The 19,861-nt window shown below is 38.0% G+C and overlaps 1 protein-coding gene across 1 annotated transcript; it reads right to left on the bottom strand.

Moving 5' to 3' along the window:
- Window positions 1-229: 229 nt before the first annotated feature.
- On the bottom strand, window positions 230-7,293 carry Knk (cytochrome and DOMON domain-containing protein knickkopf; the record flags this gene model as incomplete). The annotated part of the gene is given in 8 exon segments (XM_083097511.1): window positions 230-324; window positions 480-587; window positions 1,668-1,922; window positions 2,002-2,102; window positions 2,187-2,385; window positions 3,493-3,533; window positions 3,535-3,626; window positions 7,165-7,293. Coding segments are annotated over 8 exon segments (1,020 nt in total), but the record flags the coding sequence as incomplete, so codon positions are not given.
- Between the last annotated feature and the right edge of the window lie 12,568 nt (window positions 7,294-19,861).

Genomic DNA, 19,861 nt, shown 5'->3' with positions numbered 1-19,861 from the left:
GACATTAAAACCTAACAGCTTAATACGCTATTCCCAAAACTTTCCCACCACTTCTCGGATAAATGACGGTGATTTTCGTCTTTCTTGGGTCGTAAGAAAGACTTTTCTACGGTTAGTTTAGGTTCCATCGCGAGGCAGATTTTGGCCTTATTTACCGGACCTCCTTTGAAAAGCATATAAACTCTCAGAAAACCCTCACTCAACGGTTGTTAACGCTTTATAAAGTTTCTTATTTTCGCCAGGGTGGTTGGATGAGTAAACGAGTTGTAATAAACCATGATCGGGCCATGATGAATTCGGACTCACTGTTAATGCTACCGTCTCCTATGAATATAATCATTTTTATAAGTAAGATTCATCTTTATAGTAATAAAAACACGAGTATTTCGAAAGTTTAATCAGTTTAAATTTGTGTGACGTGAGATAAGAGTTCGAAATTACGTTCAATAAATCGGGTTTACTCGAGAAACAGTCTTTACCTGGCTCGTAGATTTGCATGAGAGTTCTATTGAATTTTTTAAATGATGGAAAAGAATCATCCAGTCTTCTGTCTCGACCGTTATGCTTACTTAAACAAAGCGGTCCAACTGAAAAATAATAAAATTCATAATAAACATATAATTTACATAAACACCCCAATAAACACTGTTATATTCATGTTATAAAAAGCAAAAAAAGTTATAAATATTATATAAAAGTATTATCAATAAGTCATTAATAAATGGTAATTTCCCATTTTTAAATGTATCACAATATAACATATACTATGTTATTACATCATAGATGTGGTCAACGAGCGACAGAATCCATCCGTGGCAACGGCACGTAAACGAGAAAAATATGTGAGGTGCAAGTGGCTGGATCGGGAATCAAACCCGAGTCTTTTGCTTTCCGGGCAACTGCTCTAGACCACTGAGCTATCCGGACTTCACACTTAATGCTGCTTTTTAACACAATAATATGCAAATTCAGAGCGATGTTGGTATCTTGCTCAATGGATGCAATGCCGATTGCCATGGAGGATCCTTGAAAAGGTCGCTCGCTGACCAAATAAGATAGAGATATTCGCGTGCACTGCATGCTTCCGACTGGCCTTCCGTAAGAAACAGAATATTTGTCATATAATAAAGTTGATAATTAAATAAATAAAATATTAAATATAAAATTATATATATTTAATTTATAAAATTCGGAATTTAATTTCTATAGAAATTTTGATTTTTCACTTGAAATAAACACTAAATAGACTATTTCCCATTTATTCACCCAATTTTAAATGATCTGTTAATATTTTGAATTACTGGGATTGCATTAGAAATTAAACTGACAAAAAAATGGTATATTTTGGATCTTATTTTAGTATCCGTCCCTTCTAAACTTTATATCTATTTTATAGTGAAAAATTGAGAGAACATAAATATAAATATAAATCAATTAAATTTTATTTCATCGCATAGCGTCAAGCAAAGAAATACACATTTAACAATATTATATTGCAATAATATTCTGTTACATTACTGTTGTAATACTGTAAAATAATACGTATGATATATTACAGTATTATATCATATATATATAACTTGCTTTATTTGTTATTTCTACACTATGTTTATATAACAAACAGTGTTTACTGAGGTATAAGAGGAAGAGTGAATAAATCTACCAACCCGCGGTCGGTCGCGGTCGATCTCTTCTAGTAAATTCAATTCCAGCTAACACCCTAATCTTGCTTTGCGCAAGATTGCTGAGCGTATCGTATCCTCCGTGAGGATCATCGATTATTATTAAAGGATAGTACAGGTTTGCGCTGTGCGGATTGTTTCCGCCGTAAACGCGAAAGCTGTACGTTAATCCGCGTCGTAAGTACAACTCGGGTATCAGCGCACCTTCGATGTACCAGGCAAGACCTACCGATGGTTTTCCTGTAAATAAAAACTTTATCAATTTAATGTATTGTAAAACAATCTAACTACGAGTCTAAAAGGATCAGGAAATTTATACCCGTGATTCCTTGATATCCTTTTCTTCCTCCGGAAGGTCCAATAGTTGCTTGAGAAGTTCGAACGCTTCTGACAATTATTGCTGTTTTCCGCCAAGGTTCTCTAAGAAAAGAATGAGAAACGTGATTAAAATAAAAAAATCGCAATTCGATTATAAAATACAGAAACGTTTTAAATTCCTCGCACTTCCGAGAGAGTTTGCTGCTGATCTCTGTAAAATCGATGCAGGTATTCTCTGCTTCTTTACGATTTAATTCGAGTACTACGTCGCCTCTTGGATACAAATCGTGTAAGCTCGGTTCATTATTAATTTTATCGAGTCTGCCCAAAGCCCAAATCACATATATTGGTTTATCTATGGGGAAATCTTTGTCTCCGGGATTGGCTATAAAAATAAAATTATATACAGGGTGACCCATTTTAACTTAGGCAGCCAAATAACTCGAAAAATAAGCAAGATAGAGAAAAATGTTTTAGACAAAAGTTGTATGGTTTCGAGGGGGCCATAAGATGGTATCATTGGTTTGACCTTGAAGAGTCATTTGAAGGTCACGTGAAGATCACTTCAATTTTTTTAAATGGAACATCCTATATATTTTTGTACATTCTTGTAGCTCATCTCGAGAGCTTTCCAAAACACTATAATTAAGTACATTTTCGTTAAGTACTTTTTGAGTTATGAGGCTTGAAATAATTTCTTAATTTTACATAAACCGTAAAATATCTTGTAAAATATTCATTTTTCGATTACCTTACCTTAATAGTTTTATGTACAAAATAATGAGAGGAATCAATTGGTGTAAAGAAAACACATAGTTGTTTCGAAGAAAAAATATGTAATTTGCAATTAACAATTCCATATTTTTTCTTAAAAACAACTATGTGTTTTCTTTACACCAATTGATTCCTCTCATTATTTTGTACATAAAAGTATTAAGGTAAGATAATCGAAAAATGAATATTTTACAAGATATTTTACGGTTTATGTAAAATTAAGAAATTATTTCAAGCATCATAACTCTTAAAGTACTTAACGGAAAGGTACTTAATTATAGTGTTTTGGAAAGCTCTCGAAATAAGCTACAAGAATGTACAAAAATATATAGGGTATTCCAATTAAAAAAATTGAAGTGACCTTCACGTGACCTTCAAATGACTCTTCAAGGTCAAACCAATGATACCATCTTATGGCCCCCTCGAAACCATACAACTTTTGTCTAAAACATTTTTCTCTATCTTGCTTATTTTTCGAGTTATTTGGCTGCCTAAGTTAAAATGGGTCACCCTGTATATACAACATGTATATATGTAAGAAATGTGTTAACTGCCGTATAAAGCCGACGGCACACGGTACGATTTTTCGTACTGGATTTGATAAGATTTAGTAAAATACTAAAAATGCACCAATCAGAATGCAGCATTTCTAATATTTTACTAAATCTTATCAAATCCAGTATGAAAAATTGTACCGTGTGCCGTAGGCTTAACTCACATGAAATAAGTGTACGCCTATACGTGATGATGTTGATACCGTTCTCTTACCGCGGTGTAGAGCTGATTGTTGTCCAAACCGCCAAAAAGCTCGTCTCTGCAAACGCCTTTGTACTGACCGAGAACTTTCCCACACTGAAATCATTCAGATACTTATGTTGATCGAGATAGCTCGTTGTGAAAGAGCTTAGAGCACGAGGAGGCGAATGAGACGAGAGGAGTCGAATATGGAGACAGAATAGTCAGCGGAGTCGCTTTTGCATTTAATATACAGGGTTTGTCAAAAGTGTGGAAACCCCTAAATATCTCACAAACAGTGCATTTTAGAAAAAAATGTTTCAGGCAAAAGTTGTTTGGTTTCAAAGGGGCCATAAGACGGTACCATTGGTTTGACCTTGAAGAGTCATTTGAAGGTCACGTGAAGGTCACTTCAATTTTTTTAAATGGAATACCCTATATATTTTTGCACACTCTTGTAGCTTATCTCGAGAGCTTTCCAAAACACTATAATTAAGTACCTTTTCGTTAAGTACTTTTTGAGTTATGAGGCTTGAAATAATTTCTTAATTTTACATAAACCGTAAAATATCTTGTAAAATATTCATTTTTCGATTATCTTACCTTAATACTTTTACGTACAAAATAATGAGAGGAATCAATTGGTGTAAAGAAAACACATAGTTGTTTTAAAGAAAAAATATGTAATTTACAATTAACAATTCCATATTTTTTCTTAAAAACAACTATGTGTTTTCTTTACACCAATTGATTCCTCTCATTATTTTGTACGTAAAAGTATTAAGGTAAGATAATCGAAAAATGAATATTTTACAAGATATTTTACGGTTTATGTAAAATTAAGAAATTATTTCACGCCTCATAACTCAAAAAGTACTTAACGAAAAGGTACTTAATTATAGTGTTTTGGAAAGCTCTCGAGATAAGCTACAAGAATGTGTAAAAATATATAGGATGTTCCATTTAAAAAAATTAAAGTGACCTTCACGTGACCTTCAAATGACTCTTCAAGGTCAAACCAATGGTACCGTCTTATGGCCCCTTTGAAACCAAACAACTTTTGCCTGAAACATTTTTTTCTAAAATGCACCGTTTGTGAGATATTTAGGGGTTTCCACACTTTTGACAAACCCTGTATATAACGTCACAGTTTAATTTAACGATAAGTATGTAACGATGCATCCCGATGCATTGTTCCGATTCCTGGCAATGCCATCCGCCGGAAGCTGCCGCCCGGCAGAACACCCGCCGGGCAGAGGCAGGGGCGCGGTGCGCCCACCTTTTAATCGTTTCATTAGGGCACATTTCGGCGTCTAAATACCATATTCCTGATCCGCTCTAAGCAGTACGCTTCAGCAGCAATCCAGAAATCCTACCAAGCACTAATTACAGAGGACGAAAGGTGGAGCGCGCTCCGTCTTAGCCGAGTGATCTCGATTCCGAAGTACAAGTGCAAACCGCCTAATCCGCAGCTGGGCCATCACGGAAGGTGGAGCTCAGAGCCGCCCCGAGTCGAGTGTTCTCGACCCAGCTGCAACGCGATCACCATCCTTCGCGACGCGATCCTATCTCGCGCATTTTGACACCGAGCGCATAAGCGCATTCAATTATCGCGGCCTCTGCCACCGCACGTATCAACCGCACCGGGCGCAGAAGCGCATTTGATTATCGCGGTCTCCTCCGCCGCGTGTAGCAATTGCACCGCGCGCATAAGCGCATCCGAACATCGCGGCCTCCGCCGCCGCGTATATATATAAATCGCACCGAGCGCATAAGCGCATCCGAGTATCGCGGCCTCCGCCGCCGCCATCAAAGCGCAACACGCGCATACAATTATCACGGCATCCGCCGCTGTGATTAAAGCGCACCGATTATAGTAGACCGAACGCGGACTTTAAATCGTATCGTCGAGGAAATAATAATTCTCGCGAAAGCAACCGTCGATTCCGCGAACCCGAGGATTCTAAGAACCTCGGGGATTCCTCGCGGAAAAAGCGCCGCAAAAACACGCGCTGTCTCGCGCGCCGTAAACACAAACAGGTGTACGCGATCAAAGACCGGAATTAAATACGAAACTGCATTTGTCGCGTTATTAATCGGCCAACGAAATTATTAACCGCGCGCACACACACACACCCGCATACATATACTCTGTACACTTATCTATTCGAATAAATACGTTCGTTTAAAACACATCGCGTATTTTTTTTCCAACGAACCTTGCACCGGCGATCTATCCGCGCAGCGAAAAAACGTCCGAAAATACGACCGTTACATTGGCGCCCGAACAGGGACGTTTTTTTTTTCTTCTCTCTTTTCGTTTAGTGTGAGGTGTGAGTGTGCATCATGAGATCGTGGCTATACGCGCTACCGAAAGAGCAATTGGCCGTGCTAGCGGAAGGTTATGGATTAGAGAGCACCGGCACTCTCGATGACATCCGCCGCCGCATGCGGGAATATGCAGTGTGACCGTTTAATTTTTTGATATTGGGCTGATAATTGTGGCCGGTGATTTTGGCCCACGGCACACCTTCGGCGCGATTTCTTTTCAAAACTTCAACTCTAAATTTGCATGGGCGCCAGGTGCGGGAATACGCACCGCTCTAATAAAGTCTTTGGACGATATACGATACTTAAAAGAAAGCGAAAGAATTTCAAAGCTATCGCGACGGACACTCGGCTAGCCCCGTATCGAGAATGGTAGAGGGGCGGTCCGTTTAATTTCCAATTTAATTAGGAAGGATCGAGAATGCAAGGTCGCTGAAAATAACACAAGCTATTAAGATAATAAAAGTTAAAATATATTTGGCGTAGATAATTATGAACATTAATATTGGATATCAAATCGACGCGGGCGGTTGGAGAAGAAAAATTATACAATCGATTTTAGTTATTTTATCATCGGCAGCAACGGGCCGGTGTGCGGGTACAAGCACCGCGGTTTCACATGTCCAGCATTGACAAAAAGCGTTGAGAAAGTTTTTGGAATTCCGCGCTATGCGAGGCTTGTCGGAGCCTCGACAGCTAGGGATTTAGACAAGTTTTTAATAATGATTACCACACTACTCGCCCGGTTAATGTTATTTACCCTGCGTGAAAGAAAGAGAGCGAATTATAAGATTAGAATAAACAGCCGGACGCAAAATGAGTGAATTCTTTACACAATGAATTGGATTATCAATTACCGGTATGTTACACGTTAACGAAAAGAATTTAGACACGACTCGATTAATTAATAAAAGACACACTAGATCAAACGCGAACAATTACACTCTATGATATAATACACGGAATGCGAGTCGACGCTGCAACGCAATTGCCAGCTATCGAATATCGAGATCGCCGTATGTGTGTGAGTTCGGTTACAATACTTTTAACGGGTAAAAATTTACAATCAACAGTAATATAATTGTACAAATAAACATTTACAGTGACTGTCGGCGCGCAACTGGGAGAGAGGGCACTTAATTTTACGAAAGCTCGAACAAAGTCTTTCGGCAGGCCGTCGTACTCTAAGACGCAAATCTCGAGAACGCAGAAAAAGAATTTCACAAGGGATTTAATGACGGCAGCTATACGGCACCGACATTGTTCGAGCTAATTCTACCTGAATGATTTAACAAAGACGGCCAGATGGTGTCGACGCTTGTCTCACCGGTGACTCCTTGCGATTCTCCGTGCTCTCGGCATCCACTTGTCGGATCGATAATTTTGGGCCGTCGTTCCCTTCGCCGGTCCGCCGAACAGTGGCGAGCGGAAGGCCCGTCGGAATCACGCCAGCAAATTAATGCGTAACTAGGCCACCTGTGGCGCTTCCGCAACCCTCAGGATCGTCGTGTGGCCCCTTTAATCCTGCGGCCTTCAGGGCTGTACATGTGCTTGTCGCACCCCGTTTCCTCTTTCATTTTCCATAATTCCTCTCGTCGAAGCCCGTCAGGAGGGATACTTTCGGCAGCCACTCGCCGTGATTTATAACAGTGCTGGGATTTACTTGCAACTTTCGGCCAGATTTCTTAGTTTACGCCTACTGTTCCCCTCTTACCGCTCGCGCCACTCGTAACTAAGGAGCGCTCAGGAACGTGCGCGTCACAAATGTAATGTGGCAATCTATCTATCTAAGTTCTCTTTATTGTAATTACGTTTCAAAACACAAATATTTTAAATTGTTACAGAACATATACGTAATTAATAATAGAATAATTATTTTTATTATTAATAAACAATAAAGAGAACTTAGATAGATTGCCACATTACATTTGTGACGCGCACGTTCCTGAGCGCTCCTTAGTTACGAGCGTTCGGTGGCGCGGTCGCTAAGGCGCGAGCGGTAAGAGGGGAACAGTAGGAGTAAGCTAAGAAATCTGGCCGAAAGTTGCAAGTAAATCCCAGCACTGATTTAGAATGTTCTTCTTTAGCGCTGTTCCGGCCGAGATGACTCCGACTCGGGGTCTCAGTGTCAGTTTTCGTCCGCTGGTTGGCCTTCCCCGCAATTGTTCCCCGTACCTGCTGGGCCTGTGAATGTTTACAGGGGCGGCAGCGGTAGTCTTAAGTGGACTTTATTATTGACGCAATTAAATAATAATACTTAGCTTGGCGTGTTCCTTTTAGTCGGCGCCTCCGCTCGCCCGTTTCCTTGTATCCTGGACTTCTTCTTCAAGTTGAGCCCCCGGATGAGATCCCGTCAGCGTTTCCCATCGCCCGCGCTTAAGCCTAATCTTATTGCTAACAAATAAATTTTTACGTAAGGGAGGCGAGTATAATCTCGCCTCCAATAGCCGCTCTCTCCCTAAATCCGGGGAGAACGAGGGCCCAAATTCATTCTCGGTCGGATCTCGCGATCCTTGTGACGGACCGCCAAGTGTCACGTCACAGCAGATATCCATGCGGACGAATTCGCGACCGATCCACGCGAACAAGCAGGGCCTTCCGGCACGTTACCACACGTGGTCATCATGGGGGTTTCGCCCATGGGCCGCGATGCGCCCATAGACTTCGCTACCCCCGCGGTTCCCGACCATCGCGCAATCAATCAAATCCGGAAGAGTGGATATCATTTTGATGGGCGCGACCCCGCAGCGTTCCTGGAACCAAAGCTGCCAGATCTCCGCCGCAAGCAACATGCAACACGGCGTGGAGGGGGTAATGAGGATGTGAGCGTAAGCGTACGTGTGAGCTCGGCGCTTCGGCTAGCTTCGGATAGTAGAAGAGGACAGAATACAGTCTTCTGTCTTCTTCCTACCAACGAAAGCGACGGCCGACGCGCGACGCTACACGCTGCTCGCTCCTCGATATCTCGATATGCGCTCAATGTTTCTCTTACAGCTTTTTTATCGTATAATATGTTTATAATATGTATGTGTCTATTATATATATATATATATATATATATATATATATATATATATATATATAATAAATATATTATACAAATATATATACAAATATAAATATATACTAATTATATGACAAAAATATATTATAAAACTATTTAATATAATAATTGAACTTGTTTTCTCCATACATATACATTTAAAATAATAAAATAAAAAAATTTAAGAAGTGTGGCGATTTTCCACACCACCCACGGGGTATCACCAATGGCGCGTTAGGTTTTTTTATGTGGACCTTCGCCTAGAGCCCTATTATACCACATTGTATTGATATGTATAAGAGGAAAAAATATCTAGGAATAAAGGATAAAAGGAAGAAAATATTGGATAAATAAATATATTCTATGAATTATTTATTATTTTTTTATTATCTGTATATATATATATAATATTAATAATAATAATAATAATTTTTTATTATATTTGCGCCTCCTCGGCCCCAGCTGCCTCCTCGGCCTCGGTCGCCTCCTCGGGCCCGGCCGCCTTTTCGGCCCCGGCCGCCTCCTCGGCCTTGGTCGCCTCCTCGACCGCCCGCGACGCCCCAGCCGCCCCTGCTGCCCCTGCTGTGCTGCGCGTACCAGCGGGCACGGGCCCGCCCACCTCCTCTTTTTTTTTGCTTATTTTCTGAAAAATAAAACAAATAAATTATTATATATACACGGTGAGTCATTTTAATCTATAATCCCAATTATCTCGTTGGCAAAGCATGACAGAGAAAAAATTTTCCCACAAAAGTTGTTTGTTTCTTTGGGGGCCAAAAGATGGCACCATTGGTTTGACCTTGAAGAGTCATTTGAAGGTCACGTGAAGGTCACCTTCAATTTCTTAAATGGAACCTACATTATCTCATTACATATTCTTGTAGCTTATCTCGAGAGCTTTCCAAAACAGTATAATTAAGTTAATTTTCATTAAGTACTTTCCGAGTTATGAGGCTTGAAATCATTTCTTAATTTTGCATAAACCATAAAATATCTAGTAAGATATTCATTTTTCGATTATCTTACCTTAATACTTTTATGTACAAAATAATGAGAGGAATCGATTGGTGCAAAGAAAACACATAGTTGTTTTTGAGAAAAAATATGTAATTGTTAATTGCAAATTACATATTTTTTCTCAAAAACAACTATGTGTTTTCCTTACACCATTCGATTCCTCTCATTATTTTGTACATAAAAGAATTAAGGTAAGATAATCGAAAAATGAATATCTTGCTAGATATTTTACGGTTTATGTAAAATTAAGAAATTATTTCAAGCATCATAACTCAAAAAGTACTTAACGGAAAGGTACTTAATTATAGTGTTTTGGAAAGCTCTCGAAATAAGCTACAAGAATGTACAAAAATATATAGGGTATTCCATTTAAAAAAATTGAAGTGACCTTCACGTGACCTTCAAATGACTCTTCAAGGTCAAACCAATGATACCATCTTATGGCCCCCTCGAAACCATACAACTTTTGTCTAAAACATTTTTCTCTATCTTGCTTATTTTTCGAGTTATTTGGCTGCCTAAGTTAAAATGGGTCACCCTGTATATATGTATATATAATTTTATAAAATATAATTTAATATAGAAAATAATGTACCATTTTGCTCCTGCTGTTGCTCTTCCTGCTGTTCCTGCGGCGGCGGCGGCGGCTGCGGCTGCTGCGGCTGATGCTGCTGATGCTGCATAAATATTTGCAGCTGCTGCTGAAATAATTGTTGCTGCTGCAACAATTGTTGCAGCAGCTGCTGCATATTAGGTGCATCCTGCAGCACCAGCGCATATGATTTACTTACGAGACATTATGTTCAATCTGTCGCCGTGCTGAGCCGTGGTGAACAGACACTGAGGCACACTCGGCATTTGTTTCCTGCCGTTTCATTTGTTTTATACCGTTCATTTGTTTCGCGGCATTTTTTTTCATCAGATAATCTTGTCGCCTTGTACTGTCAAGTAAACGTATTTTTTTATACGTGCTCTGAAATCTTGGTGTTCAAAAAACTATCACAATCCCGATTTGTGTGTGAGTTCTGATTATTTCAAATTTCTATATTTCTATCTATTCTAGATATTCTAAATATCTATCATTTTTCATCTTTAGCTTATTTTATTCACTCTTCTTTAATTCTTTGTTTCTGCCTATTTTCTTTTTCACAAAAATGTGTGATGAATTGAGAAAAAAATCTAAGCGAAGCTTTTCAGATGCTTGGCTCAATGATGATCGAATTAAATGTTGGATATGCAAAGTAGCTTTTGATGAGAGCTTGTATCATTGTATTATATGCAATAAAAATATTTCGTACAACACACATGTTTTAAAACATGCGGATTCTGCGTGTCATAAAAATAATATTAAAGAAAATAATTCATCTTTAAGTACTGATAATAAAAATAATAATAAAAATTCAGATAAAAAAATATCCGAAAAATATAAATTTCAAGACCAATGGCTAGAGATTGAATTATTTAAGCCATGGTTACGCAAAGTATCACATGATATAAATTCATTTTTTTTGTTCATTTTGCGATAAATCCATGAAAGGTGATTTATCGAAAATTTATCGTCACGCAGAATCCAAAGCACATATAGAAATATGTAAAATTAAAACAGAAACAAAGAATACAAACGAAAATATAAACATAACAGATGATTCACTTTTGTCGTTTGAAGAGCGAAAAAAAATAGCAGAAATTCGATATGCTGCATTAATTGCTGATAAAAATATTTCGCATCAAACTGCAAAAGAAATCCTCAACTTTTTTCAACATATTGGAAAAGATCCTAATGTGTTAAAAAGCATGAGCATGGGCCGAACAAAATGTAAAAACATTATTACAAATGTTTTGTGCCCAGTTGAAACAGATCGTGTCGTCAATAAAATTCAGAATACAAAATTTTCAATTTTTATTGACGAAACATCTGATATAACTAATGATAAATGGATGACTTTTCTTGTTCGATACGTTGATCCAGAGACATTAGATATTCGCTCACAATTAGTTAAATTAATTGATATTGATGCCAAAGATTCAAGCGCAGAAAAGTTGTTTCAGGCATTTAAATGTGAAATGTGGAAATTACAGATACCATTTTTAAATATCGTAGCTTTATCATGTGACAATGCATCTGTTATGACAGGAAAACATTTATCGTTTAAAAAAAATTAGAAGAAATATGTCCACATTTATTAACATTTTCATGCCCATGTCATTCCTCCGCATTAGCAGCGCATGCTGCATGTTCTAAAATGCCTGCATATTGCGAGGAATTTCTAAAAAAAATTGCAACTTATCTCAATAGCAGTCCAAAACGTACGGCTATTTTTCGTGAATTTTGTGAATGTTTCCAAGAAACAAATCGCAAAATATTGAAATTATGTGATACGCGCTGGCTTTCGCATTATTTATGTATCGAAAGACTTCTTGAATCTTGGGATACAATTAAATACTTTCTTACTGAAATGATTGTGAGCGAAAAAACAAATTCTGGAGAATATCTATTGTCTATGATGAACAACGTAGAGATAAAAGCTTATTTTCTATTTTTAAAATACGTTTTGAATTTCTTTAATGCATTTAATGCATTTTTTCAAGCATTAGAAACAAGGATTCATTTATTGCATCCAAAATCTTTAAACTTTCTTTTCCAAATCTGTCGAAATTTTATAAAAGAAGAATATTTAAAACCACTTTCTCCAAATATTATATTCTCCTTAAAAGAAAATCAAAAACCTACTAATGAAATTATTTTGGGATCAGAATGTGAGGAATATCTGAACGAATTAACTCTGAAAGGTCACATAAACATAGTTACAATTGTTCGAGAGAATTGTTTAATATTTTATGTGACTGCTGCAGAAGAAATTCGTAAAAGATTACCTCTAAATAATATATTTTTATCAAAGTTACAAGTTTTTAGACCATATATAAGTTTATTTGATAACAATAGAGAAACATCATTCAATGATGTTTCTTTTATAGCTAAAACTATCGGCGGTTTTGATGAAGATGATTTAAAGAAGGAATGGATGGCCTTACCATCAGATTTTACAATGGAAGAAAAACAAAACTTTTCTAAATTAAATTTCGACAGCATGTGGAAAAAAATTTTACAAAATCGACACAATAATCTTGCTAAATATCCCAATTTAACAAATGTTATAAGTACTATTAGATCTCTTCCAAATTCAAATGCCGATCCGGAAAGAATGTTTTCTCTTTTAAATAATTTAAAAACAAAAAAACGTAACAGTTTTTCGTCAGCTACTGTTAATGCTATTTGTGTATTTAAATCTGCATTAAAAACAAGAGGCGAGACAGCTATGAAAATGAAAATTGATGAAAAGCATTTGCCTCTTATGTCAGCGGATAAATTATATGTTACCGTTGCTAAAAAAAATAAAAGTATTTTAAGGTTACATGCTGCAGATACTATTGACATAGCTGGCCCCTCATCTCATAAATAATAAATTTATTAAAAACATTACGCTTGTAAAAGTAAGTACGTGAAAAACATCTTGTCTGTGTAACAGACATCATATTTGTGGAAAGCAAAAGTATTAAAAACATCTTGTCTGTGTAACAGACATCATATTTGTGGAAAGCAAGAGTATAAAAATTATCTTGTCTGTATAACAGACATCATACTTGTAAATGACAAAATAATGCAATGTGGTATAATAGGGCTCTAGGCGAAGGTCCATATAAAAAAACCTAACGCGCCATTGTTGATACCCCGTGGGTGGTGTGGAAAATCGCCACACTCCTTAAATTTTTTTATTTTATTATTTTAAATGTATATGTATGGAGAAAACAAGTTCAATTATTCTATTAAATAGTTTTATAATATATTTTTGTCATATAATTAGTATATATTTATATTTGTGTATATATTAGTATAATATATTTATTATATATGTGTGTGTGTGTGTGTGTGTGTGTGTGTGTGTGTGTGTGTGTGTGTATGTATATACAGGGCGATCCTGAAAAACGTTATGTCTTTAAAATGACGTATTCCTGACACCATTCTAAGACAATTTTTCCTTTACCAAAATTTGATTTGAAGCGTAGTTTTTGAATTATGAGCAAAAATAGTTAGTAAACCACGCGTCGGGTACAGAAGGCAGGCAGGAGCGGCGCGGCGTGCCGCGAGCGCGGGCGCAGCTGACCGCCCGACGGGTGATTATCACCGCATGAGTCGCTAACTATTTTATCTTATAACATAAAATTATGCTTTAAATAAAATTTTGGTAAAGAAGAAAATGTCTTAGAATTACGTCAGAAATATGTGTTCCTTAAAATAACGTTATTTTAATAATGAAAAGTTGTTCCGGATCGCCGGCCGTCCGACGTTGCAATCAGCTGATTGCTACACGCGATGTGTGTATGGCGGAGTGTGTGCGTAAGAGAGAGAGAGAAAGAGAGAGAAAGAGAGAAAGAGGGAGGGTAGGAGGGACAGACATTCATACACACGCACGCACTTTTTTTCTCGCTTTCTTTCTCTCTTTTACGCAACACTCATACACTCTCTCATTCAGTCTCTCACTCACACTCTCTCGGTCACTCACTCACTCACTCACCTGCTTACTCACTTGCTCACTCACCTTGTAGCAGCGTAGCGAATCTTCATGCTATGTATTGTTGTTATCTGCTGCACGGTTATGATTGCTAGAGATGCGCGACACATCGAATTTTTTTCGATTATTAATCTCACACTCGATTGACACAATACAGATTACACGATAACGAGTTTACTGTTTATTCACTCACTATTGATTTATCGATACCAAAAATTACTTTCAAAGAAACGCGAATGCAAACAACACATGACTCGACGCGAAGCGACGGACCGCGGAGACTGCGCGACCACAAGAGTTATGTTGCCAGAAACGCGACACGCGACATCTAACAAACGACTTGCGCGTGGCGCGTGATTGACGCGAGATAAGACTAACGATCGGCTAAAACCTTCGCATTGTGAATGAGGTAGAAAACATGAAACGTATAATAACATAATTAAAAAATTAATTATTTGTTATAAATAATAACTATTTCTAATTATAATAAATAATTATTATTTTAAAAAGCATGTGTTGTACGTTATTACGTTTTCGAAATTATTGCATTCACGATGCGAAGATTTAAGTCAATCGCAAGAATAATGTAATTAAAATTACATTTGGAAAAATTTATTTTTATTCTGCTCACAATGAAATATTCCAACGTGAAAATGTATTGGTCGCTCTGAAAAGAGCGGATTGACTAAAAAAAATTTTAAAGCAGATGCTCAAAATGCCCGCCATCCATCCTAATGCAAGCTCTCATGCGTTTTAATAAGTTTCTTTCGACGTTTTCCATTATTTCTTCGTCAATATTCCAAATAGCGAATCGTAATCTTGTCTCCAGATCTTCAATATCTTCGGGAAGCGTTCTATAAATTACTTCCTTGCAGTATCCCCATAAGAAAAAATCTAGAGGATTGAGATCCGGAGATCTTGCGGGCCAACGTATCGGGCCGTACCGACCCATCCAGCGTCCGGGAAAATTCTCGTTTAAGTAATTCGTAACGATCTTGGCGTTGTGTGGCCCAGCACCGTCTTGTTGGAAGATAATATCGTTTCTTTCAAATAATGGCACATCTTCTAAGAAATGTGGTAGATTTTCTGTTAATAAATCGACGTAGGTTCTTCCAGTTAAAATATCTGGAAGAATAACTGGACCAAGTATTTCAGTGCCCATTATTCCAGCCCATACATTAATCTTCCAACGAGTTTGAAAATTTCGAAATCGCGTGACTCTGGGATTTTCTTCGCTCCAAAAGTGCATATTATGCACATTAAAAATTCCTTCTTGTGTGAATAGCGATTCATCGCTGAATATCACACGAGAGGAATATCTGGGATCTCGATCGACGTTTCGCAGAAAATTTTCGCAAAACGTTCGTCTTGCAGGGTAATCTGCTGGTCGTAAATGCTGCACGCGTGTATAATGAAACGCGTGCAACTTTTCTTCTTTTAATATTCTTTGTACGGTTGTATAGGATAAATCATGTTCTCGAGCAACTACCCGAATACTTGTTTCGGGATTATCCTCGAAAGTACGTATGACTCTCTCCGTGTTCCGTACATTTCTAACATCGCGATTTCTCCCAGCGTCGTGTTTGTTCGGCAGGACACTGCCAGTATCATACAGTCTTTGAGCTGCTCTAAGTATGACGTAACCCGATGGATGTCTTCGGTTTGGATATAATTCGGCGTATCTTCTTACAGCAGGGTTTTGCTGCCCGTGACACTCGCCAAGTGCCATCAGCATGTCATAATATTCTTGACTTGTGTACGCTGCCATATCTTCTTCGCGCTTATTGATAATCGCTGATAATCGCAGGCTTATTGATTGCATCATCGATCGTGCGTCTAATTTATACGATCTTCGCTGGGGGTCTATGCCCTCCTCGCCTCCCGCGACCAATCGTGAATGTCGCGGACGCTAATTAGTGATTGGTCGCGGGAGGCGAGGAGGAGCATAGACCCCCAGCGAAGATCGTATAAATTAGACGCACGATCGATGATGCAATCAATAAGCCTGCGATTATCAAGACGAACGTTTTGCGAAAATTTTCTGCGAAACGTCGATCGAGATCCCAGATATTCCTCTCGTGTGATATTCAGCGATGAATCGCTATTCACACAAGAAGGAATTTTTAATGTGCATAATATGCACTTTTGGAGCGAAGAAAATCCCAGAGTCACGCGATTTCGAAATTTTCAAACTCGTTGGAAGATTAATGTATGGGCTGGAATAATGGGCACTGAAATACTTGGTCCAGTTATTCTTCCAGATATTTTAACTGGAAGAACCTACGTCGATTTATTAACAGAAAATCTACCACATTTCTTAGAAGATGTGCCATTATTTGAAAGAAACGATATTATCTTCCAACAAGACGGTGCTGGGCCACACAACGCCAAGATCGTTACGAATTACTTAAACGAGAATTTTCCCGGACGCTGGATGGGTCGGTACGGCCCGATACGTTGGCCCGCAAGATCTCCGGATCTCAATCCTCTAGATTTTTTCTTATGGGGATACTGCAAGGAAGTAATTTATAGAACGCTTCCCGAAGATATTGAAGATCTGGAGACAAGATTACGATTCGCTATTTGGAATATTGACGAAGAAATAATGGAAAACGTCGAAAGAAACTTATTAAAACGCATGAGAGCTTGCATTAGGATGGATGGCGGGCATTTTGAGCATCTACTTTAAAATTTTTTTTAGTCAATCCGCTCTTTTTAGAGCGACCAATACATTTTCACGTTGGAATATTTCATTGTGAGCAGAATAAAAATAAATTTTTCCAAATGTAATTTTAATTACATTATTCTTGCGATTGACTTAAATCTTCGCATCGTGAATGCAATAATTTCGAAAACGTAATAACGTACAACACATGCTTTTTAAAATAATAATTATTTATTATAATTAGAAATAGTTATTATTTATAACAAATAATTAATTTTTTAATTATGTCATTATACGTTTCATGTTTTCTACCTCATTCACAATGCGAAGGTTTTAGCCGATCGTTAGTCTTATCTCGCGTCAATCACGCGCCACGCGCAAGTCGTTTGTTAGATGTCGCGTGTCGCGTTTCTGGCAACATAACTCTTGTGGTCGCGCAGTCTCCGCGGTCCGTCGCTTCGCGTCGAGTCATGTGCTGTTTGCATTCGCGTTTCTTTGAAAGTAATTTTTGGTATCGATAAATCAATAGTGAGTGAATAAACAGTAAACTCGTTATCGTGTAATCTATATTGTGTCAATCGAGTGTGAGACTAATAATCAAAAAAATTTCGATGTGTCGCGATCGCGCATCTCTAGCAATCATAACCGTGCAGCAGATAACAACAATACATAGCATGAAGATTCGCTACGCTGCTACAAGGTGAGTGAGCAAGTGAGTAAGCAGGTGAGTGAGTAAGTGAGTGACCGAGAGAGTGTGAGTGAGAGACTGAATGAGAGAGTGTATGAGTGTTGCGTAAAAGAGAGAAAGAGAGCGAGAAAAAAAGTGCATGCGTGTGTATGAATGTCTGTCCCTCCTATCCTCCCTCTCTCTCTCTTTCTCTCTCTCTCTCTCTCTTACGCACACACTCCGCCATACACACATCGCGTGTAGCAATCAGCTGATTGCAACGTCGGACGGCCGGCGATCCGGAACAACTTTTCATTATTAAAATAACGTTATTTTAAGGAACACGTATTTCTGACGTAATTCTAAGACATTTTCTTCTTTACCAAAATTTTATTTAAAGCATAATTTTATGTTATAAGATAAAATAGTTAGCGACTCATGCGGTGATAATCACCCGTCGGGCGGTCAGCTGCGCCCGCGCTCGCGGCACACCGCGCCGCTCCTGCCTGCCTTCTGTACCCGACGCGTGATTTACTAACTATTTTTGCTCATAATTCAAAAACTACGCTTCAAATCAAATTTTGGTAAAGGAAAAATTGTCTTAGAATGGTGTCAGGAATACGTCATTTTAAAGACATAACGTTTTTCAGGATCGCCCTGTATATACATATATACAAGGTGAGCCATTTTAATTAACGCACGCAATTATTTCGGAAACAAAGCATTTTAGAGAAAAATGTTTCAGACAAAAGTTGTTTGGTTTCGAGGGGGCCATAAGATGGTATCATTGGTTTGACCTTGAAGAGTTATTTGAAGGTCACATGAAGGTCACCTTCAATTTCTTAAATGGAACCTACTATTTGTCATTGCATATTCTTGTAGCTTATCTCGAGAGCTTTCCAAAACACTATAATAACGTATTTCTTCATTGAGTACTTTTCGAGTTATGAGGCTTGAAATAATTTCTTAATTTTACATAAACCGTAAAATATCTTGTAAAATATTCATTTTTCGATTATCTTACCTTAATACTTTTACGTACAAAATAATGAGAGGAATCAACTGGTGTAAAAAAAAACACATAGTTGTTTTGAAGAAAAAATATGTAATTTGCAATTAACAATTCCATATTTTTTCTTAACGTTCTTAACGTTTGTAAGAAATAAACGTTCGCGTATACATAAGACTCGAGACATAACACACAGTATTGTGCGTTACCTAAGACAAAGACTTAAGGCATAAAACATAGTCTTAAAATTATAAGGCAGCCATTCTGCTCAGGCCCTAAGTTACCAAAGACTGAAACCATAGTTGTAAATTCCTTTGTTGTAAAATATATTTTTATAAAGACAAACTGAATGTATCAATCCACCCGGCATCGAACGACAGTTAATAGGAGGTCTTTAATAACCTGACTCCCTATAGTGGTAACCACCGACGTGAGATATATTTTTTTTTCCCGCCTCGCACCACGTGGCGAACGAAGACACGTGGCGATATTTAGGCAAGAGGTATGCCGATTGAACATTCGCCAACAAGACTAGTCAAAGGAAGCAACACCGAGCACACGACGTCCGTCGAGGAAAAATCATTCGACAACCCTTATCCGAAAGCTATGAATAACGACGGAGAGGGATCAAAAAGCGCAAACATCGACGCAGTCCAGGCAGTGCGCTTACCACCATTTTGGAAAGACAATCCGGCATTATGGTTCGCACAAGCTGAAGCAGCTTTTGCAATACACCGAATAACAAGTGACGAATCAAAATTTCGCTACATAGTACTCAATGCTGATCAACCCGTTCTTCCCTTCGTGGCGGATTTGATAACTAACCCACCTGAGCAAGACAAATATCAAACCTTGAAAGATCGCATATGCTCGATTCAGGTAGAGACAAGTGCAACGAAGATCAGAAGACTTTTAGGCTCACATGAACTAGGAGACGAGAAACCCTCCATCTTCCTACAACGTCTACGGAATTTGGCAGCAGGTCAGATAACGGATGAAATTCTAAAATCTATATTTATGGAACAACTCCCAGAAAGTGTGCGTACCATCCT

This window comes from Camponotus vicinus, unplaced genomic scaffold (genome assembly GCF_025532165.1).
Source record: "Camponotus vicinus isolate PSW18456_S1 unplaced genomic scaffold, iyCamVici1.0 SCAF_4, whole genome shotgun sequence".
Taxonomy (NCBI): domain Eukaryota; kingdom Metazoa; phylum Arthropoda; class Insecta; order Hymenoptera; family Formicidae; genus Camponotus; species Camponotus vicinus.
Note: the sequence above shows the minus strand (reverse complement) of the source record. Positions and strands in the feature narration are given on the sequence as shown.